At 34.7% G+C, this 25,146-nt stretch overlaps 1 protein-coding gene across 1 annotated transcript in view; it reads right to left on the bottom strand.

Moving 5' to 3' along the window:
• The window catches only part of LOC136029578 (baculoviral IAP repeat-containing protein 6-like), a gene marked incomplete in the record, with an annotated part of 362,481 nt that overhangs the window by 75,879 nt on the left and 261,456 nt on the right, over window positions 1-25,146 (bottom strand). The window contains 1 exon segment of the mRNA XM_065708074.1: window positions 12,449-12,637. Within this exon segment, the coding sequence (XP_065564146.1) occupies window positions 12,449-12,637 (189 nt within the window).

Raw genomic sequence — 25,146 nt, forward strand, 5'->3', positions numbered from 1 at the left:
AGTTACGAGCCTGAGAAAATTTGCCTTATTTAGGAAAATAGGGAGAAACACCCCCTAAAAGTCATAGGATCTTAACGAAAATGACACCATCAGATTCAGCGTATCAGAGAACCCTACTGTAGAAGTTTCAAGCTCCTATCTACAAAAATGTGGAATTTTGCATTTTTTGCCAGAAGACAAATCACGGGTGCGTATTTATTTGTTTTTTGTTTTGTTTTTTTCCCAGGGGTCATCGTATCGACCAAGTGGTCCTAGAATGTCGCAAGAGGGCTCATTCTAACGGAAATGAAAAGTTCTAGTGCCCTTTTTAAGTGACCAAAAAAATTGGAGGGCATCTAGGCCCCCTCTCACGCTCATTTTTTTCCTAAAGTCAACGGATCAAAATTTTGAGATAGCCATTTTGTTTAGCATAGTCTAAAATAATAATAACTATGTTTTTGGGGATGACTTACTCCCCCACAGTCCCTGGGGGAGGGGTTGCAAGTTACAAACTTCAACCAGTGTTTACATATAATAATGGTTATTGGGAAGTGTACAGACGTTTTCAGGGGGATTTTTTTGGTTTTGGGGGTAGGGTTGAGGGAAGGGGCTATGTGGGAAGATTTTTCCTTGGAGAAATATGCCATGGGGGAAAAAAATTCAATGAAAAGGGCGCAGGACGAATCTGGTCACTTTAGAAAAAAACGTCAAATTAAGAGCTTAATATAAAATGCTGGGTGTTCGGAGCCTCTCTATTATGGAGTATAATTTGAAAATAACACAACTATACGAGCGATAAAACATATATACCACAACCATAAGTCAACTAACAAAAGAACTGACAAGAGATAACACAACTATAAAGCGAAAACAGGTGGAAACTAACGGGAAAATAAACGAACTAAGAGGTGAAAGGGGCCCAGAGAAAAAATATAATCCTTTTTCAATTTTGAGCCTAACTTCCGCAAAGGAGCAATAATGTCAGAAGCCCCGAAATACCGAATTATTTTCTTTTCAAAACACTTCGTGGTAAGGAACTGTAGTTAGGGGCGACCCGGCTCAATAGTAAACGAAACTCTAAAAAACGGAATTTTGATGCTAAAAGATTCACCAAAAGAATCGAATTTTTACGCTGATTCTAAATATTTAAGTTTCAATTAATTTAGTCTTTGTCATCAAAAGTTACGAGCCTGAGAAAATTTGCCCTATTTTGGAAAAAAGGGGGAAACATGCCCTAAAAGTCATAGAATCTTAACGAAAATCACACTATCGCATTCGGTATATCAGAGAACTCTATAGAAAAATTTCAAGCTCCTATCTAAAAAATGTGGAATTTTGTATTTTTTGCCAGAAGACAAATCACGGGTGCGTGTTTATTTGTTTGTTTGTTTTTTTTCCCCAGGGGTCATCTTATCGACCAAGTATTCCTAGAATGTCGAGAGAGGGCTCATTCTAACGGAATTGAAAAGTTCTAGTGCCCTTTTTAAGTGACCAAAAAAATTGGAGGGCAAATAGGCACCCTCCCATGCTCATTTTTTTCCAAAAGTCAACAGATTAAAATTTTAAGATAGCCATTTTGTTCAGCAGAGTCGAAAACCATAATAACTATGTCTTTGGGAATGACTTACTCCCCCACAATCCCTGAGGAAGGGGCTGCAAGTTACAAACTTTGACCAGTGTTTACATATAGTAATGGTTATTGGGAAGTGTACAGACGTTTTCATGGGGATTTTTTGGTTTGGGGGGTGGGGTTGATGGGAGAGGGCTTTGTGGGAGGATCTTTCCTTTGAGGAATATGTCATGGGGGAAGAAAAATTCAATGAAAAGGGCGCAGGATTTTCTAGCATTACTATAAAAAAAACAATGAAAAAAAAACATGAAAACGTTTTTTCAAATGAAAGTAAGGAATAGCATTGAAATTTAAAACGAACAGAGATTATTACGCATATGACGGGTTCTAAAAATACTTTAGCATAAAGAGCGAGGTATTTAGGAGGAGATAAATACCTCGCTCTTTATGCTAAAATATTTTTAGTGATTTCAACTATTTATTCTACGGCCTTTTTGATTCATGGGTCATTCTTAAAGAATTGGGACAAAACTTACGATTTAGTGTAAAGAGCGAGGTATTAACGAGGGTACAAACCCCCTCGTACACATAATAAAAATATAAGAATATAAAAGTTTGTTACGTAAGTTAATTCTTAAGTTACGTATATTTTTTACTAATAAAAACGTTCGTTGAATATTAAAAGTTCTAGTAGCCTTTTTAAGTAACCGAAAAATTGGAGGGCAGCTAGGCCTCCTTCCCCACCCCTTATTTCTCAAAATCGTCTGATCAGAACTAAGAGAAAGCCATTTAGCCAAAAAAATTAATATACTAATTTCATTTCAATAATTTATGTGCGGAGAGCCAAAATCAAACATGCATTAATTCAAAAACGTTCAGAAATTAAGTAAAAAAAAACTAGTTTTTTTAGCTGAAAGTAAGGAGCGACATTAAAACTTAAAACGAACAAAAATTACTCTGTATATGAAATGGGTTGTCCCCTCCGCAGTCCCACGCTCTTTACGCTAAAGTTTTTAATTGTTTTAAAAAGTAGAATTGTGGCAAAGAGTCAAACTTTAGCGTAAAGAGCGAGGGACTGCGGAAGGGACAACCCATTTCATATACGGAGTAATTTTTGTTCGTTTTAAGTTTTAATGTCGCTCCTTACTTTCAGCTAAAAAAACTAGTTTTTTTTATTTAATTTTAGATAAAGACGACAAATAAAACAAATAAATCACCAGTATGGCAAAATCTTACCTTTATGGTGTTGCAAAAATTTACACTCTCAAGCCCAGACCGTAAATAGGAATCTAATTTACTTCAAACTTTAAACTACAAAGAGCAAAATGGAATAACGAAAAGCCGACAAAGATCGAACGCTTGGCAATTAATTAAAAGGACGGGAATTAAAAAGAAGAGAAATTCGTTAAATCAAAAGCAGTGGGGGAAGAAAAAATGTTAATATAGGAACACAGCATAAAGTATAAAGTAGCCAAACAATCAGCTTTTATATAGCGTACGATCTTCTACCTCGTCCCTACAATTTCTATTTTTACATAGGTACTTAAAACCACTTCCATCGACAATGGTAAACCATGAATGGAGTAAATTGTCAACTCAGAAAGTTGAGGAGAGAAAACAGAAAACAACTACACTTCATTCAGTCATCACTCTTTTTTTTTAACTTTTGTTACATCTTTCTGTGTCTCTTAGCCTACATATTTTTCTAGATGCGTAACTTAATGTCGGAAGTAGGTTCGGTTCTGTTATTGTGTCCTCATCTCACTAAGTGTATTTGAAGTTTTAATTTCTTAAGTCAATTTCTTGGAATACATACAAATGCACGACTGAAAAGTAGTACGGCTTCAAAGAAAATATCCCTGATATTTCATTTCCAAGGAATTAGTTAGAAACTATTTTTAATTTCTTTTACTCTAGACTTTCAAAAAGTTTTTGGAATTTCTCTGTTCCGAGAATTCTAAACCTTTTAACATCAAGCGTGCCTTTGAAACTGTAGCAATTCGTTTGTTATAAACTAGAAAAAAGTAAGTTCTTTCTTTAGTACTTCAAAAAGACTAGAATTCGTTTTAGATTACAGAAAGAATGTCTTCACGTTGCCTTAAAAATGAAATGACTAATTATATTGATCATTTATGTAGCTTTTCTAGTTGACGTTTGAAAAAAAAACTAAATGTGAAATTAAAACAGCTTTAATTAAAAACTGTGTATAATTGTATAATTTGTATAATTTTACAAAATAACAGTTTTCGGTACTTGTGTCTTATAACCACCACACTCAAGCTCTGTCGAGAAATGAATATTGGGTTAATGCTAATGAAATAACCGGTTTTTCAGACCATGGATGAAATTCATTCAACTTGCTATGTGTGTTGATAGGAAATAGTGTTTGACCATGGATGTGGGAAAATTGGAGGAATTGATCATATAGTAATAGATGAAACCTTATTTTCAAAAAGGAAATATAGTACAGGAAAGATCTTGCCGCAACAATGGTGTAAGGTGGAGTGTGCAGGGAAAGCGGTGGCAGATTTTTAGTGGAGATCCCCGACCGAAGAGAAGAAACTTTACTCCAACAGATTAAGCCTAACATAGAGCCAGGATCAACAATCATTTCAAATTTTTAAAGGGACTACAAAACAATTGAGCTGAAACAAACAGGTTTCACACATTTGACTGTGAGCCACTCAAAGAATTTGCTCGACCCAAAAATCGGCGCATTTACCCAAAAAGTTGAGGGAATGTGGGGCTCCGCAAAGTGGAGGAATAAACGGAACCGAGGTACATCCCGTCATCATTTAATGTTAGACCTAGCCGATTACATGTGGAAGTCGGCAATAACGACAGAAGACAGAGCTCATTTCAACGCAATTCTAGTGATATTTCTGCGTTCTGGGCGCATATTCCTAAGTTATAGTTTTTATAATTTTGTTGATAATTATTATATTTTCATTGTATCTTATTTTATTTCATTAGCATTAACCAAACTACACTTCTCGACAGAACTAGTGTGTGGTGGCTATAAGACACAAGTACCCAATTTTCAAACACTTTACTATAATGAAAGGTAAGTAAATAAAAAACCTTGTCATTACAAAACGAAACTCTAGAAAAAAGAATTTGCCAAAAAATACGTACAACACAAGCTTTATTCTCCAATCTGATTTAGAATATGTACCAGTCATTAAGTTGCAGGCTAATTTTTAAAAGTTATTAGCATATAAAAATATATTTAAGTTTAGAAAAAAGAAAGAACAAGAAGAAGAAAAATAAGATATTGATGAAAACTTCACTACAATTCAGCGTGTTTGACAGCCGTAACCTGGGTTTTGAAGTCCAAATCCGTACTAAGAATAAACTCGTATTTCTTCTCGAGAAGGATAATCACGGATGAGTGCTTACTGGTTGATTTACTTCCTCATGGTGAAAATTTAAGCTTGTCTTAAGAAAGAACATAAGAATGCCGATGAATTAATCTGATTCTTCCCCCCAATTCTCCTAAACTACTGAGTAGCAAGGAAAAAGGCTGCTAAAAATTTTTCCTCAATAAGTTTTGTGTTCAATAAATCATAATGCATCATTAATTCATTTTTTTAATATTTGACCTAAAAAAGAAAATAATGTAATTATGTTAATTAAATAATAGCTTGAAAATTAATTTTAAAAGTTTAATTTACATTATAATTCAGATAAATTGTAAAATGTGAAAGTTCTGACAACAAAATAAAAGGAGTCACACTTGGAAATCGATATATGACGCCACAGCTACAATACAACTTGAGTAGGCTTACCCAGCCTACTCAAGTATGACCCAGTTTCTTCCCGTTAGATATCAATTTTATTTTTATCCAATTATGAAACTAATCTGGTACATTAATACACTGAAAAACTTTATTAAAGACATTCTTTCTTGAACAGATATAGAAAGGGGTCTATTTTGTTGAAACATTTTCTGGAAGGATAAAGATTTTAAATTTTAACACGATTATTTAGAAAATATTTTCCTAACAAAAATTTATCATATAAAATCGAAGGGCGATATTAAAAACATAAAACCAGCAGAAATATAGTCAAATAAGACAAGCTTAAAACGAACAGAAACTAAAATGAATAATTCATTGAAACTGAAAAATCCCATATAATACTACCAATGAATACATGAAACCTAAATAGAACATAAGCTTAATTTAATAATCAAGTCTAATTTAAACGAACTGACATTATCACAAATACAGGTGGGATTATCGCCCTTACAAACCCATTATAGTCTATCCCCTTTACAAATTTGAAACCACTTAGTCATGGAACAATATTGCTTTTAAAAGGCAAAGCATCGTGATAGAAGTGTCTCTGTTTTCGTCGAGAACTTACGAAAAATGTTAAGTCATGTCTTTGTCGACAGCAGTTCTATGCTATGGCATCAAGCCTGGGCCTATCAAAGAATATCAAGGGCGCGCTTGATGTTTGCAACTACCGTTGCCTGCGTTCAAATTTATTTTTCCTTTCGTCAGATCAGACTTCAAACAATGAAGTCTGAAGACGTTGTTATAACATTGAAAAAACTCCAAGAATCATCAAACTCTTGCCGGCTCCACTGGCTTGGACACACCTTACGCCAACCTAAAAATCGCTTCACTCAGCAAATACTGCCCACTGAACTATTAAAAACAAGGTACAGGAGACAAAGAAGAAAGCTAAAGAGTTGGTGAACGCTAGTTAAAAAAGATCTGGATGTGAATGGTAGTTTCTACAAATTCAGACAATACTTGTACGAATGCTGGTGAATGTTTGCTAAGACGTTGGCACAATACCGGCCATCGTGGGAGACTCGAAGCTTATTTTTAGATGCCAGGGGAGGCGAAAATATCGTGTTTCGCTGCAAGTAGCAAGTAAAGTAAGCATTGTGATAAAGAGGTTGAACCGCGGATACTTGAGAAAATAGTAGAAGGATCCAACCTAACGTCTAGTTTGCATGTTTCTCAACAGCTTCAAAATATTCACTAACTGTGAAGATGTAAGTTAAAAATGCATGTTTTACCTAGTAAACCAAAGCAAATTTACAAGAAGTGAACAATATCAACTATTAAATTTTCAGAAAAGTGAAGTTTTCCGCGAAAAGAAAAGACAAATTTTTAAACTAAAACAAGCCGAAATCAGCTTATATAAGATGCCAAACTTTACCGAACAAACAGTACAATGGATGAAGAAGTGAAACACAAGCCAATGGAAATTATGATAAACGATGAAGCCAAAGAAAAAAAAAGAACCTATATACACCTAATAGGAATGGTATTTCGACCCCTCAAGCATCACAAAATAATAGAAAGTAATTTTCCCTTTCAACGAAGTGGGACATTTTTTACAGATGAACCAGATGTATGTTAATTTTGAACATTTGTCTTTCCTAATTACCCTCATACGTGCAATCAACAAGCTAATAGCCCTAAATACTGTCTCATTTGAAAAAAAATTAGTTTCCTGGTGTTGGAGGACAAGGACTCAAAGGACAAACTTTGGTTCACTTAATGATATAAACGAAAGATATTTGCGTGACTATGGCTTTAACAGGGTATAATATGTCCTATTCCCAACTAAATTGCTTCAAGAGGCCTTTACGCCTTTTGGCGTCCTGACGCCTGGGGCTGCATTTACTTTACCGCTCCTGGAGGAATATTCACTGGATCTTCAACTATTATGATCAAAACGAGTATCTTGAAATTTTTCTTCAATGCTATGTGGGGTTAACGAAGTGCTCGTAAGAATATATGGCGTTAAAAGGGTGTCAGGCTGCCTCCCTGCTTCCTAAATTTTGGGACAGATACATGGATGACGTTTCAGTGATTTGGAACTATGGGGAATCACAAATTAATGGTCTTCTGGAACATTTAATTAATTTGGGAGGGGAATTAGTTTTTACAATTGAAAAAGAAACAGAGAAAAAGTTACCATGTCTGGATATTTGGATCCATAGAGATAATAATGAACTAGCTTTTTCAATTTACCGTAAACCAACTAATAACCACCGTTATTTGTCTTTCGCATCAAATCACCCGAACCAAGTAAAAGGGGGTGTAGTTATTACTTTAGTTGATAGGGTATTAAAATTAACATCACGAGAATACATGAGTAGTGAACGATGTTTTATTAAGGATATTCTAGTAGGTAATGGATATCCCCAAAATATGATTTCTCAAGTAATTCAAAAAAGAAAAAAAGTTAATGGAACCTGTAATATTAGAAGAAGATGGGTAACTAAAAAAAAAACACAACTTACAAAACAAATTGATAGAGATGAAGGTGAATTTACGATATAATCAATTATAATAGTTTAATTAAGGAGCAGGTAAAATCTTCAACCAGTAGTGATTTACAAAATTGTCCTGGAACAAGTTATAAACTTGCGAACGAAAGTCAGAATACGGACTGCAGCTAAACTAGCAAACAAAAAATCCATTTCATTTATAATTCACGAATTTGTTGATTAGCCTGTGAGATTTCGTTAGGGTGTGATGGACCAGGGGTTTGGTGACCTTTTTTGTTTGTCCAAGGAAATATAGTCTTTACTTTTAATAGATTCCCATTTATGCACTGGATATTGAGAGGAGAGTAACCTAAGGTTTCACTATAGACATTCGCTTATTGTTTTTTTTCTTATGATGTAACATCAGTGCTGGAAGTTCGTTTATAATGTGAGTTGTTCTTATTTATTTATATTTTTCTTCGTCTTCGTGTGTTTAGTTGTCGTGTTTTTCTGCTTTAAAAAAAAAAAAAAATTCGTTCTTTTCGCTTTTTTTCCGTTGAAAACGGCTCCCATACGTGGAGCCGAAATATTCGGAACATTTTTAAATTAAAGTGTTGATTTGTTTTTATTTTTTGTACACTGCTTTGTTGAAATTAAAACCCGTTTTTTCTTCCTTTTTTTCGTAAATGGAAAAGCAGTATGGTCCATGAAATTATTGACCGGTTCTATCTTCAAAAAAGCATTAGAACAGTTAAATTACGATCAAATGAGGCCTTTCCGAAGTGTCTTTAACCCTTCATTTTATACAGTGAGAAAAAAGAGATTGACATACATCACTCTGAGTTGTCAGCACTAATACGTTAAACATGGGATATGAAGTTTCCATTCTTTATAGAAAGCGCAGAATGCCAAAATAAGAATAGGCCGTCTAAAAAAAAGAAGAAGCCAACTAAAAGAACAAAATGAAAACCTTAGATTACGTTTTTAAATTAAATAGTCTCTCTGTCGTAGGTTGAATATGAATTTAACCTGAATTTATTATTATATAGCCGTAGCATTTTAGCCGATGTCCTAAACTCTAAAAAAAAATATCCCGAAAATCTTTCTCTTCTTGACATTCAGAAATTGCTTTCTGTTTAAATGTCCAACAGAAAGAGATAGGGTTTTAGGAATCTAAATTATCTCCATTATTCACAAAAAAACCTAAGCCCAAGATATACAGAACCTTTCTTGCTTTTTCTGTTTAATTTATAAAAAAAAATATTTCCTCCAATTCTCGTAAAGTGTTTAAACTCAAATAGTGCGCATACTGTTTAAATAAAAATCAAGGGCGTGTCCGAGAATTTTGAAAAAGATCTGTCATCTATGAGGACAGAGTCAAACTGTGGAAACTATGAGGACTGGGTCAAAACTGTGGAACTTGTTTTTTTTTGTGGGGGGGGGGGGGGTAGGGAGGCGTTCCTAAGAGAATTAAGTTTCTGGAAAAAAAAACACAAGTACAGGGCTTGAAAGTATGCCAAGAAAGACGAAACGCTAGATGGCGTTGTGAATTTTTTGTCAACATTAGCACCAATTTCCACTCTTTTAAGTTAGTCACACTCTTTGGTCTGATTTACGATTTGGGGGTGCCCTAATTTTCGCAATAAAAATAAATTCTTAAAAACAATCAAGATTCACAAGCAATTTTGAAATGCGACAAAAAAGCCACTTCACAGTTTTGAATATAAATGCATTTCTTATATTATTATTATGGTCAGCTTCAATGTTTTTTCTATCCCTGCAAAAAGTTTTCCACTTCACAACTTATCAATTTGCTGTGAGAAAATCTACGAAAATATACGATTTCTGGCTCCAATAAAAAGACTACTTAACCTTAGGAAAAAAACAGACTATATAGCAGATGTGTTAGTTTATTTACTTAAGATTGCCCATGGAAAGAAAAACCTTTTCCTTTAGAGGGATACGGAAAATGGTAAACAATATAAACAAATACGAAGAATATATACGGGCAAGTATTTATTGAACTTCAAGCTGGTAATCCCGTACAATCTAGCTCACATTCAAACCCGAATCTTTCTACAAGTTTATTTCAAAATTCAGTTTCATTATCAAAGATGGAGATCTGGTTATAATTACAAGCTTACAAGCTGTCATCATTCAAGGTATTAAAAGAAAATTAAAAGCGTAGAAATATTAGAGAGCCTATTAGAAATCATGCTTACAAAAATGGGTGCATAAAAATACGATTGTGCTCTGAAAACTGGATGCCGCGATATGTCACACTGCTTCGTAGTAGTATCAAGGGTTTTATGTTTTGTACCTTTGAACTAGAAATACTGTGGCATTTCCTTTCCTAATCACGACTGGTTTCCAAGGGGCTCCTATCTAAACAGTCACTTCAAAGGCAACAGTAGGACATTTAAAACAACATTATTAATTTATGAAGAAATAAATACATCCACAAAACTTATTTTTTTTTTATTGCTGTATGTACAGACTACTCACTTTTTACAAACCGGACGATTTAAGCACGTGTTGAGACAGGAGGTTTTGATATGTTACGCCAAAATCCTCAAGACTGCACTGGAATGCGTCTTCTGTAAAACAACTCAAGTTTTCCAGCCTTACCTATGCCTCTTACATTATCTTTAAACAGTCACAATTTATTTCAAACAAGCCGAAAACGCGTGGTGTTACTTTTGAATCTTTATAATGGTTTGTTATATCCATTTAATATTAAATACCTCACTGCTCACCTTGCCATGAACTCTCACTCATAGCAAAACCCTCTTGAACCTCTCCTTCTAACAGGGGTTGCACATGCCAGCTTTCAGCACTATTGTTCCGCCTGTCACAGTAAAAAAACAGACGAATACAAAACCAAGCCTTCTAAAGTAATAGTATCTCTCCTTTATGGCTAGAGAGTTCAGGTTTAAGGTTAATTATGAATGAATACCTATTCCGTAAAATTATGGGTATTAACATGGGCTCATGGGCTCCATGAATAAAGGCTCGATGGCACCGATCTATCGCTAAGTTAAAACGCGTTTAAACCGCATTATTTATCCTTGTACTTGGAAATTAAAAATACTTTTATTCTTCAATGAAGTTGGATATTACAGTTCCCTTTCGATCGGGAATTTGTCTCCAAATTACCCACTAAGTCCCACTCCCACCCCTTTAGAAAGGAAATCAGTCAGATGCTGTCATTTATCATTTACAAATCGAAGTTCTGCTCTTTATTACAGAGAAATTTATTACAAAGAAACATGGTAAGTGACAAACAGAAACCACACAGCTCAGATTTCTGAAATTTTACAGAAGAAGTAAAAAAAATAGACTGATTATGAACTAGTTAGACAGGTAACTTTTTATAATGGATCCCGTAAAACTATGGAAAACGGTTCAAATATAGAACTTTTCAAATTTCTTCCTCTTTTTTATTTACACAAAATAAGAAGGAGAAAAATGAACATATTCGCCAATATTATTGGGCAGTCAAAACATGTTTTTTTTTTCTACTTAAGCAAGCGCAAGTATGTATATTAGAAAAGGAAGCAGCTTTTTTATTTTTGAATTTTAATTTCTCTCATTAAAATTGTCGTCCAAGCTTTTTTATTTCCTTTTTCATTCTTATTTGTTATTAAGTGTTTTATTTTGCATCAGGACTATCATTTTTTAGAACACCCAAGGTATTTTAGAACTATAAGAGGACTATAACGAAATTTTAATGTTTTAATATAATAGACATTTTAAAATTATAATAGTCCAAAGAAAAATTACAATAGAAGATTTTTGACATCGCAATACCTGAGTTTTTTTCTGCTTCTTGCTTCAGCTTAAGGACGATTGTTTTTTCAAATAAAAATTATAAATTAAATAATTAAAATTGTCGGTATGGAAAACAAATGTGAGAATATATCTTTCGCTAACAGCAGCTTCCTGAAAGTAGAAATCACCGCAACAAGCGCGATTATTTTCATATTTTCATATAGCTAAAAATGAAAAAAAAAGTTTCATTTTTCGCTTATTGTACAGGTGTAGCCTATGCATTGAAAATCTAAACCCAGTTTTTCGCATGAGTTCTGATATTTATCAATAGATTAGCCACAACAAAAAATAGAAAACAAAATAAAATTACTATAATAATCAAGATGGAAAGAAAATTAACTGAATGTTTAATATATACTGACATAAATTCATGGAAATCTCAATAATCCAGGCTTTATTTAATATTGTTTATCTTTAAATATTCTATTTTTTTTAATATATTTGGTGTTCAGTAAAGCTCGAATGCACAATGGCACTTATAAGGTTTACTCGTGAGAGGAAAAGGGGGAGGGGGAGGGTTGCGGAGACATCAAGAAAAATACAAAGAAACATTGGAACTTTTGACTATTCTGATTAAATGGTTATTTTATATTTTTTTTAGAGACCCCCCCCTCCTCCAAACTAAATTCCTGTGTCAGTCAAGTAATCACAAATACCTGTTTGCTGAATAGTAGAATCAGGTTAGGAGTAGCAAAAGAAGAAATACCTTACTCCAAAATAGGAGTAATCCCAAAATACCTATTATTCCTTAGCCCTCTGAGCCAAAATCAGATATAAAATGATACGTGAGAATGAAACAGAACTCGACTCTATCTAAAACCAAGACTCACGTCTTTGAAGCAAGCCGACGGGGACCTGATTTGTTCCAGCATGGCCCATCTGACGGTTGCTTGTCTAATATTGGCGTCATAGTCTCTGGAATTTTGCATTCCCGTCGGTGTTCCACGTGACCGCTCATAACCCGGCTCATTGAAATACGGATCAGGTACTAGAATGAGTGATTGAATTGACACCAATACCTAAAAAAGGTAAAATTTGATTAAAAACAAATGCGAAACTTAAACCTCAGAGGATGAAAATCTGCAATATGATACATTCATAAAAAGTGTGATACAATCAATAATTTGGATTACAAAATACTATTTGGCAAAGAGTTTATTATTTCTGGCAGTACCTGTGTGTTCATCTATTTTTTGTCACCAGTGTCTTCTGATAACAACTGAGAGCATGGGTCAACCTTACCCAGTCCCTAATGATATCCACAGTCCCTGCACGTAAATTTGGATGGAACAAGCAAAAATATACAATTATCCTGCAATTCTTTACCGATACAGTTCTTTTGAAACCTTATACAAATCTCTGGAGAGCCATAAGACCCCACCAACCCCCCACCCCAAACAGATTTTCGGTGCACGAACCAAGGATCTCGGATAAGAACCTAAGATCTTGAATAGTCAAGTTTCAAATGTAAATATACAGCAGACTGTAGCACTTATGTCTGAAATTGACCGCTTTTAGTCGGTTTTAGACATATGTATTTAGTGGCCTGTCTCCTTTAAAACCCATTGTAGGGATCATTATTGTGTATTTGTTGCGCAATGATTTTTAAAAAAATAAATATTCTATTATCTTTTACTCGCAAACAGTCACCTCTTCTAAAGACTTTATTCTAGTTCTATTCCTGGAGAGGAATAATAGCGCGACTGGCCCAACTTTTCATCCATCTTAAAGCTCCTTGTATACATACATATCGATCTGAAATGCAATAGTGCCCTCACACCACCCTCACGTACATAGACTTTGTCCGATATGGCTGACATGCCGTTTTTCCATCCTATCTGTGTAGTTTTTAAGATTTAAAGAACAAATCGCCGTGACTTTCGCTATTGGAACTAAACTTATTTCCACACAGTTTCTATAAACACTCATATCGAAATTATCTTTAACATAGTGTGTAGCCAATCCCTTAAAGACTTGTTTGATACCCTCGTCGTGAGTTTGTAGCCAGTACACCTTTGGACCTGCAAGCACACCATGGGATACCAAGTCGGTCCCTGTCTCAGATTTTAGCAATAATAGTTGATTTTGGGCCTGACGCTTTAAAGCTCCGGAGTTATGGACTCGTACCAATTGGTAAAGTCCATTCGAGAGCTAATACGCTTACCATTTTCCAAATCATTTAATAAATCGTCAGTTTTAACTTTTAGCACAAGTGAATCAGTGTCTCCATAATACACTTGAAATACCCCTCCTCCGGCCATTGGAGCTTACACACATTGCACACATTACACACATTTACACACCAGCAATATTTTTATTTAAAATGACAATCTTTTTTTTCCTATGCAGAAGGGCCATATTGGAGTCAATGGTGGATAATGTGAAGTTGGGATCGGCAATGATTCAAGCACATTCCTTTGGGTCGGTTACAGCGTCACAGCGACTCCTATTGCGCATACTCTCGCACAACCGAAGGCTGAATTTAAAAGAACTTACAGGTATCTTTTTCAACCTTCGTTTTTGCTTCTGAAAGTTTACTGACAAAAGTGTCAATAGACGTTTTCATATATGCTTTTTGATCAAATTGGAGGGCTCTGCTTTGTGACCCTTAAATCGTTGGCTACCATCTATCGCAAAAGAACATAGTGAACAACAATATTCTGTTTCGGATCCAGGTCGACAATAAGTTTTTGTTTCGAAGGTGTCTAGTGTCTACCCCCGTCATCTAACAAAGAAATATTATATGGACACAAAGAGGCCTTACTCATCGGTCTATTTATGTACGGACATACAAAATCCTTTACCGAGTCAGGAAGTTCCGAAGGTATTTCACCATCAGTTTAAAAAAACAATCCTTGCGGTCCATTCTCCTCAACGGCTGCAAAACCGGGAAAATTTGGAGCACAAGGATTGTCAAGTCATTTGTAATTACCACACAGCAAAGAGTAGTGAAACATTGCCTACGGTCAAAGAGAATTCATATCCAGAAAAACTGCGTCCGGTTTTTCGGTGCGTTTTCCAGTCGGGTAAGTTTCCAAGATACTATCCCCATAGAAAACATAAACTCCCCTCATTGACCTATTTACAAATAGATGCTGATCCACGTCAGTAATCAAGCCTGATTCTTCTTTACTGATTTTCAATCAGGGTACCCTTATTTAAATCCGAATACATTTCTTGTAGAAATAATCCATATGCAACAAGCTTCACGAACAAAATCAGCGTGCGTCATAATTACGAAGAAAACCCAACATGCAAAAAGTTTCATTATGAAAAACATCATGATAAGTTAAGTTTCACGAAAGAATCAATCATCATACAACAATTTCAACGAAGAAAAATATAAAGATAAATTAAGCTTCACGAACAAAATGACCTGAAGAAATAGTCCATCCACGTACAATAATCCTGAAGAAATAATCCACATTCAACACTTCAAGAAAAAAAAATCAACATACATCTTGTTTCACGATGAAAAACCAACATACAACAACATTCAAGAAGATAAATATGATAACTTAAGTTTCACGAAAGAATAAATCATCACACAAGAAGTTTCACGATGAAAAAATATCGAGACATATCAAATTTCACGAACAATAATCAGCACGTAACAAGTTCCACGAACAAAACCAGTGTCCCAAAGAAAAAAATCATTGTAAGCGTTTCACGACGAGAAATATCATAATGCAACAAGTTTCATGAAAAAGAAATAGAAGTATAGCAAGTTTCTCGAAGACACAAATGAGGATAAATTAAGTTTCTTGAAGAAATAATCCATATTCAGCAAGTTTCACGAAAAAAAATCAGCATGCGTCATGTTTCACGAAGGAAAACAAACATGGAATAAGTTTCATGAAGAAAAAACATCATTGTAAGTTAAGTTTCACGAAACTTAAGTCAAGATAAATACAAAAAAATATCAAGATAAAATGAGATTCATGAAATAAAATCAACGTTCAGCGAGCGTCACGAGGAAAAATTTAACATGCAACAGGTTTCACGAAGAAATAATCAACACACAACATGTTTCATGAACAACAAAAGTCAATATGTAACTAGTTTCATGAAGAGAAAAAAATTAACGTAGAGCAAGTGTCACGAAGAGAAAAATAATAATATGTAACAGAACTTTAATGGAGATAGAATAAAAACACAGCAATTTTCATGAGGAAAAAATTAACATACAGTAAGCTCCACGAAAAAAAAATCGACATACAGTGACTTTGTCCGAAAATTTTGAGATAGTCAATTGATTCAGAAAACTAGACGCATATTGAGCCTCCTGTTTAAGTGACAGTATTGCCGTACAGTAGCGCATTCGTTTCTAAAAGGTACAGTTAGCCCTAAAAAATAACGGTCAACATAGACGTTAATTTTAATCAAAAAGACTGTCCCACAGCAAAGTGGCGTTTTCATCCATTTTGTGGTGCAAAACCAGAATTATACTCAATAGAAGTAAAAAAAAAGCTATTATGTGAAAATTCTGATATATTTAACTGATTTAGAACTATCAAAAAACTACGCACATATTGAGCCTCAAGTTTCGGAGGCAGTAATGCTCTACGGTAGCATATTCGTTTCTAAAGGTGCAGGTAGTCCAACAAAATAACGGTTATCATAAGACATTTATTTTAGTCAGAAAGACTGCCCTACAGCAATGCGGCGTTTTCAGCCGTTTTGTGGTGCAAAACAACAATTCTAGCCAAAAGAAGATCAGAAAGCTATTGTATGAAAATTCTGAGATGGTTAATTGATTTAGAATTATCAAAAATCTTTACGCATATTGAGCCTTGAGTTTCAGAGGTAGTAAGGCCGTAAGATGGCGCATTCGTTCCTAAAGCTCCAGGTAGTCTTGCAAAATAAATGGTGAAACTATACATTTATTTTGGGCAAAAAGACTGTCCCACAGCGATCCGGCGTTGTCATCCATTTTGTGGTTCAAAAATAACAGTTCTAGCCAAAAAAGGGTCAAATAAGGTATTGCATGACAGTTCTGATGACAGTTAATCGATATAGAATTATCGAAAATCTATACGCATTTCGAGCCTAGAGTTTCAGAGAAAGAGAAAGCCGTAAGGTGGCGCATTCGTTTCTAAAAATACAAGTGGTCTGACAAAATAAAGGTAAATATAGACATTTATTTTAGCCAAAAAGACAGTCCCACAGCACACATTCATTCATGATCTTTCTTCTAGCAAAAAAATCCAAAACTGTTTATTTTTGCTTATGGGAGCTTTGTAAAACGTGAACTAAAGAGTAAATACAACATTAATTCTAATAAGAATCCTCCCCCTTTGGAATTGCTTGCTACAGCGGGCTAGACACATATTGCCACGGTGGCGTGAAATATACATACTCTTGGCTCAAAGAAAGCTAGTATTTTCATTAAAATCTTTCAGAAATAGCCGAATGTAAAAATATGTCTCTATTTTCTTGCAGGTACGTCTAATAGAGAAAGAGAAACAATGCATTTTTATAAAGATCTATCAGAAAGACATCTTAATATGGCTTAAACTTACATCTAATATCATCCCATTCACTGGAAGTGATTGTTAGGGTTCCCACCTTTCTTTAATCCATGGTTTCTTTTGCTTATATCTTATCCTATCAATTTTTTCGTTGTGGAATTTTAACTAATTTTTCCGTGTTTTAATAATACTGTGTAAATGTGTTTTTATTAATAAAATTTATATGTACAAAAATCTATGCCCTTTAGATTTCTCGTTCCAGGATAAAACTTCAACAAATAATGATTTACGTAATGAAAAACTAATGCCAATACTCCGTAACATCTACTCTGTAACTTAAGCTGTATAGGTCAAGTTGGATCATTAATAAAATGTAGAAAGCAGGTGTATCTAATATAGCAAAAACCAATAGCTTTGCTGGATAGTTTTGTAGCTCGGTGATGATGGTCAGGAAACATGGAAACATTTAATCGTTCTAGTATGCGTGAACAGAGGATTTTCTTTGTGTGCAATATGTTTTCATATAAAAAGTATTAGCCGAATCAAAATATTAGAAAGGGTTTCATGGTCCAAGTGGTTAGAACTCCATTCCTTTGAAGGGGAATTCCTTTCCGAGTCCTAATCCCTTTTGAATCTCCTGAGAAAAAAGAAAAGAAACACATCTTAAAAGAAAACGAAATCTCTTAAAGTATTATGTAACATCCCACGTATACATTGTCATTATGTAACACCAGCGTCTGTGCTGTCATTATTTAATTCCCAATAAATCTACCAACTCACGTAAGATTACCTCAACCTCAATAATCTAGCAAGGTATGTAAGATTGCATCACACCCCACATGTGCACAGTCATTACGTAACACCAACGTGTGTGCCGCCCTCCCAGTTACGACCGGGACTTCCCCGCTTGGCTAACGGACCCTAACACACCCTAATACGTAACACCCCAAACCCTATTGCACAATAACCAAAACCCTATTACGTAACATACAAAGAAATCATTGGCTATTATGCAAGAGATACCTGCGTCTCTTGGAAAATATCCCCCATGACGTAACATACACTTGCATCTCTTAGATAACATTCTTTATGGCATAGCAAGCACCTTCTGGCACTTATAGGAGGGCAAAAGAGGGTTCTCATAGGATCCGGGGATAGGGCTGCGTTTAAAAGCAGAAGGCGTCACTACTGATTTTGCAGAAGTAAATGATAATACATAAATTATTGCCAAAAATACTTTTCGTTATTGAGATTCTAACAAAGTTTTTGTTTTTGCATAAGGTGTTTTTAAAGAAACGAGGCTAGAACCTCATGTGCCATAAATTTCGACAAAATGATTTGTAAAGCTTTATAAAACAAAAATCTTTTCTAATGATGCACATTTAACTAGAAAATTATAGATATCGGTACCTCATCAGAAAAAATTTTGCACTTCACAAAAAATTTAAATGTTTCAGCCATTTGAAAATTACAGGAAATAGTAGAGAAGACCGTAAAAATCATTAAGTTCTATACGAAACGGAACCCTCCCCCTAGTATATGCCTGAGCAGTAGCATGACATTTATATTGTGCAACCAAGTCAATTAAAATTTTACCGTACTCTAACCAGTAAACTAACGTTTCTTTAGCTAATATAAAGACTAATGGGTGTTTAATGTATATCAATAGATATACTAATCAAATCACATGGCTTGCATACTTAAAAAAAAACATTGTCAAATAAACGTAATTCTTACTCTTCTTGTAAGACGTCTTCTAAACAATTACTTAGAATATCATATTTTTCATGCTTATTATTATGTATACTCAAGTTCTACGCCTAGTCCCACTAAAATAATAATAAACAAAATAAAATAAAAACTAATAAATACAGAAATATATTTGAAAAAAATCTTTTCTTAAAATACTTCGTTAACTTAGACAAACATAAAAATAGTATGATTTATGGCAATTAAAAGATAGAAATTAATCTAATACTTTAAAAGTCTCCTTTATACTTAATTACAGCGAAAAAAAAAAACAAACAAAAACAGAGAAATACGTATGAAACAAACGCTTCTAAAGAGTAATATTTCCACTGGGAATTTGCGTTTACCAAATATGATGTTTTCTTTGACCAAAATTTACCGAGAAAATCATTTTTATACTCCCTTACGAAAATATATAATTTCCTCCTTTTTTAGAGAAGGATTTTTGTTAGGAGTTAGTTCCCATGACATCGTTTTCGACTGCTTATGGATTATTCACATTTCTGGTGCATGATTCGTTATAGATGTAACAATTAAAATATGCAGAAGTGGAAGATCATATGACTTACTAACTTAAAAAAAATCCCATTGCCAAATAAACGTATTCTTCTTATTCTCGTAAAGACATCTTCTAAACAATTATTTAGGATATCATGTTGTCCATGCTTATTATTATTTATATTCAAGTTCTATGCTTAGTCCCATTTATCATATTAAAATATACAAGAACAAAAAAAAAAAAAAAAAAAGAAAAAAGACTTATATTTGACATAGAAGTTCTTCGTTTTACCAGAATACTTTATTAACTTAGACAAACATGAAGATAGCACCTGTTTTATATGGAAGACCTGAAAATACAGCAAACAAAAAAAGGTTAAAAAAGGTTTTCGTTATTGTATGGAAAGGAGAAGCTCAATAAATTTAAGCACAGCTACTTTGTTTATCAAAGCAAAGCTTGAAGCACGTGTCCGATAAATTTAGAACAAAAGCCCTGTTCCCCACTTACAGCCCTATTTTATAGTCACTCCATTGTTGTAGTTTTTTTTTAGAAACGACCAGATAATTTCTTTCACAGAAAGTGAAGAGAAAAGAAAAAGACTAAAATTAGAGTAATAAATCAGAATGGTAAAGCAATACAATAACAGTTCAGCTCTAAGAAAAAGACAATATATTTTTTTAATGTTAAATATAAAAAAAAATCGTAGAGTTCCAATTTTGCAGATGAGCAATTTCGCATTTCAAAAAGTTTTTCTGGCAATATATCTTAGAGAAAAAAAGTAGGAAAAAACAAAAGGACAATTGTCATTGGTTCTAAAATTTTTTAAAACCCATAAACGCTAGTACTACCAGGGGGGGGAGTTGTAGGGGTCAAATCCTCCCCTTCCGAAAAACCATGGAACTACTGTACAAAACACATGTTTCCAATGTTATAAGGATATTTTCTTTGATTGGAAGTTCTACAGAATTTAGTCCACTATCTGAAACAGATTAGCTATCCCTTGGAACAAAAAAAAAAAAAAAAAAAAAAAAAAAAAAAAAAAAAAAAAAAAAACAAAAAAAACAAAAAACGAAAAGGTTATATTTTTAATAGCTTATCTCTCTAAAATCCATGGAGAGATACCATAATTCAAGCATTAAAAGCTGTAATGTAGCGTTGGGACACGCCACCAAAACGTAACTTTTTTAAACCATCCGAGTATGTATCCTAAAGGATGTCGACTGTTACGTAACGTCTAATGGCGCTCTTGTCACTTGTAATATATAGTAGCCGTCATTTCGCTGATAAACATTTGTCGGAAGTTTTTCGCGTCTGGCAATGACCAATCTCTTTGTATGATTAAAACCACAATCAAATCATACTGGTTTTAAACGAAAGCATTGCCTAAATCTTTCGTCATAATGCTGCAGATAGCAACACTACAATTTGACGCTCAGGCTTAGTATTATGATTTTAAACATCACAATCTCCCCCAAACGAGCTTTTCTGTCTTCCCAGGACTTCATCATCCAAATATACTAATAATACTATGTCCAAACCGTCCATTTTCCAGCAGTGTAGGATATAGTACTCAAGTGTTTAGTACATGGCTATGATAACATACAGTTGCACCATTTTCTAGGAGACCTCAGTTTGGTCAGCTTAAAAATGGGAGTTATTGAGAACCAAAATATGACAGACGCTAGGTACAACACTGCTTTTCAACTTGACAAAACGCTGTGAGTAAAAAAAGAGCGAAGAGCAAAAACGACGTCGTGAACAAGAAGCCTTACAAGCCTGCATTTTTTATACTTTAAATGTCACGTCGAAAGTATTTTATTTTTATATGTAAATTTAAACATTATGCATAGACAACACTTTTAGTCTTTCTTTAAAGGTTCATCTTTTTCTACATTTCAGCACAGAAGACATAGAACCGAGCTAATCCTAGTCTGTCATTTCTAGAAAGTTTCCATAGAGTTCCGTCCTTGAAACGACAATTTCAAATGAAACCCTCTAAGATCACTTAGTTCTCATAGTTTTGGAGGAAATCCACTAATCAAAGAAAACGAAAAAAACAACAACAAAAAAACACGGTGATCCCTTTACAGAAGAAACCTCTCAAAAAGAACTTTCCAACAACATAAATATGGAGTGTTCAAATTTTTGTAAGTTGCTGGACAGGGAGAAATAGGGTTTGAAAAATAGCCACAACAGAAATAAATTTACAATGATCAGGGTGAAAAGGAAGAATTCGTCAAAATACAATCGAAAAATCTCCAAAACTATAAGGAATAAAACAAAGTGGAAAAATCTTCTTCTCCTGGTAGCTGGCAGAAAAAGCTTGTTCTTAAGTGATACACGTATTTTAGAAAGATCACTTTTTCACTCTAGAGTTCATACATTCGATCGACCTATTATACCTCAATGCCAACACGTCTCAATCAAACTTGGTCTTCAATTGGAGGATGGAGGAGGAGGGCAACATTTCCCCCGATATCTCTCTTGATTTTGAAAACAACTTTTTCGGCACTTTCATCAAAAATGCTCTTTTTTATGCATTCACTGACTAAATTGAAAAACCACAGAATCCCCCTCCCTCTAGTTGTAATTTACCCCCTTCTGGCGTGAACTAACGCCATCGAAATCACAACTTTTAACAGTTTCACCATACCACTAAGAATGTTCAAGAGCGATGACTATCCATCAGGAATCTTGGGCATGTAAAGCCAACAAATAAAATAGGTATGTAAAATGTTTTATCAAAATTCTAGAATAAAATCTCCAGTTTTGCTTTCTCCTCAAAAAACTTCAAAAACTAACAACAGTGGCGGACACGGATTTAATGTCGGGGGGGGGGGATAAAATTCGGCTCTTCCAGCCATATTTTCCACCCCAACCCTGTAATTAGTGCAAATGTTAACCTTCTTGGGAAGGGGCGTGTCCCTAAGGTTTCCCTGGATCCGCCATTCAGTATCAAATTTTTATATGTATACAATTTGTTGCAATAACAGGGCATATCTGTATCGGTGAATCAAGTAAAAAAGGGTGTTCCCAAGAGGTGCCAAAACAATTCCTTTAAAAGAAAGCCATAGGGCAAACAATCGCAGTCGCTTAACTTTCTTTAATATCTTTAAGGTTCAGATTTCTTTCGCAGGTTTTGGTATGTAATTCTTCTGCTCTTTTATGGTTTTAATAAATTAAAGAAAGACGAACTGGGTGTCTGAATAGATCTGATACTCCCGCACCTGATGGTGTAAGTATCTTGTGTTCTTGGTGTAAGTTCCGGCTGGAGGCTTGTCGTGAAGTAGCTTGTTTCAGGGGGTAACATGTACAGTCGACTAACTCGAAATTTACGGGGCCACGATTTTTCTTCGAGTTACGTATGGTTGGACTTATGCATAGTTCGAGTTATAGAGTTCATTCTTAATAAAATTCGACTTATAAAGGTAACGAGTTATAGAGGTAAGCCAGCTGAGAATTCCAGCTATAGAGGTAAAAATAGCTAAATTTACTCCCTAAAGCCATTACAAAGCCAAATGTCAAGATTTGACTTTCAAATGTTAATAATAAATTTAGTTTGCTAGCAAATAGACAACTGAACATTAACCAAGTCTGATACAAAATATGTCTAACAAAATTAATGAATATCAAAGTTAACACGTTGCAAACTGCATATCGGAGTTTCGACTGAAAGAGGCCCGTTGGAAAAACTTCGAGATACAAAAGTAAAATTTAACATGTGAGGGTAAAGTGAAAATTAAATGATGAATTATCTACTGAATTTCGAGTTACAAAGATAATTTTCGGGTCGCTTCGACTTACAGAGGTAAAATATGACCGCAAAATTATTTCGAGTTCTGCATGGTTTTTCTTCGACTTAGATAGGCTTTTCCAAGGGGATTAAAAATACTAAACAAACCGCATCACCAAGCCACCTGAGGTCAACACAGCTACGCATGACCACCCCCAATCCCAATCTATTCAAAGCCTCCCTCTTTACACACTTCCAGAAGCTTCCTATTTCGTTTAAGTCTTTCTTTAAGACACCGTCCCGATCCGACCACAGACAGCCTGCTTTCCGTTTAGCCCTATATGGTTGGCCAGAAAGGACAATCTTAGACAATCTGTCATCCTTCATCCACAGAACGTGCCCTAGCAATCTCAACCTTTCTCTCAGTACGGTCCTAGAAAGCCGGGTTGAACCGCATTTTTTTCGTATAGCCTATTGTTTGAAATAAGGTCAGTAAGCCGACTACCCAGAACAATCCGTAGGCAATTTCTCTGGAAAACATCTAGCAAATCTTCATCCGCTTTTCGGAGCATCCATGCTTCAGAGCCATATTTGACCACTGCCATCACTGTAGCTTCCATCGTGGTTTGTAGACTCATCTTCTTATTGATCCAAACTTTTTTTTAACTGTCAAAAAACACCCTGAGCCTTAGCTATTCTACTTTTAACATCTTAACTGCTCCCACCGTCTTCACTCATACTATTACCAAGGTAAGTGAAACTGTCCACCTGATCAATCTTTTCGTTACCCAACGTCTTCATTCATCTTCACTTATTTCTAGCCTTAGGGACTTAGTATTCTTAACATTAATTTTCAAAACTATTTTAGCACCCTGAACTCGCAAAACCTCTAAAAGTTCATTTATTTTGCCCAAACTTTCATCTAGGATGCTTAAGTCATCAACAGTCCACGACAATTTTCCCTCCCCATTTGATTCCGTGGTCTCCCATTGCCTTTCCTGTGCTCCTTAAGACAAATTCCATCAAAATGATCCATATAAAGGTGGATAGAACACAACTCTGCATAACTCCTGATTTAATACGAAACTAGCTTTTAACCTAATTTCCAACCTTAACCGCAGCAGTGTTATCAAACAGTTCATGGTAACGAACTGTAAGTAGGGAGCGATCCGGCTCAATAGTAATCGAAACTCTGTTTGATACCAATAGATATATCAAAGAATTGGATTTTTATACTGTTTCTAATATATAAGTTTCATCAAGTTTAGTCCTACCCATCAAAAGTTAAGGGCCTGAGAAATTTGCCTTATTTTCGAAAAGTCGCAGAATCTTAATGAAAATCATACCATCAGATTCAGAGCATCAGAGAACCCTACTGTAGAGGTTTCAAGCTCCCAACTGCAAAAATGTGGAATTGTGTTTTTTCTGCCAGAAGAAAGATCACGGAGGCACGTTCATTTATTTTTTTTGTATATTCTTTTTCCAGAGGTGATCGTATCGACCAAGTGGTGCTATAATATCGAGAGAGCGCTCATTCGAACGGAAATTAAAACTTCTAGTGCCCTTTTTAAGTGACCTAAAAATTGTAGGGCAACTAGGCCTCCCAAGCTCATTTTCCCCAAAGTCACAAGATCAAAATTTTAAGATAGCCGTTTTATTCGTCATAGTCGAAATATCTGATAACTATGTCTTTGAGGACGACTTAATCTCCCCACAGTCCCCGGGGGAAGGGCTGCAAGTTATGAACTTTGCCCATTGTTTACATACAGTATTGGTTATTGGTAAGTATACAGACGTTTTCAGGGATGTTTCTGATATGGGAAGGGGTGTCGGTGGATCGGGTTACAAGGGAGGATCTTCCCATGGAGGATTTTTCCATAGGAGAAGAGAATTTCCATGAAGTAGTAATTTCCATGAAATAATAATGGGTTTCCCAGTGTTATTTGAAAAACAATCAGAAATTACACAAAAAACAAGTTTTTACAACTGAAAGTAAGGAGTAACATTAAAACTTAAAGCGAACAGAAATTATAACGTATATCAGGGGTTTCGTCCCCTCGTCAATACCTCGCTCTT

Source organism: Artemia franciscana, chromosome 7, assembly GCF_032884065.1.
Source record: "Artemia franciscana chromosome 7, ASM3288406v1, whole genome shotgun sequence".
Classification (NCBI taxonomy): Eukaryota; Metazoa; Arthropoda; class Branchiopoda; order Anostraca; family Artemiidae; genus Artemia; species Artemia franciscana.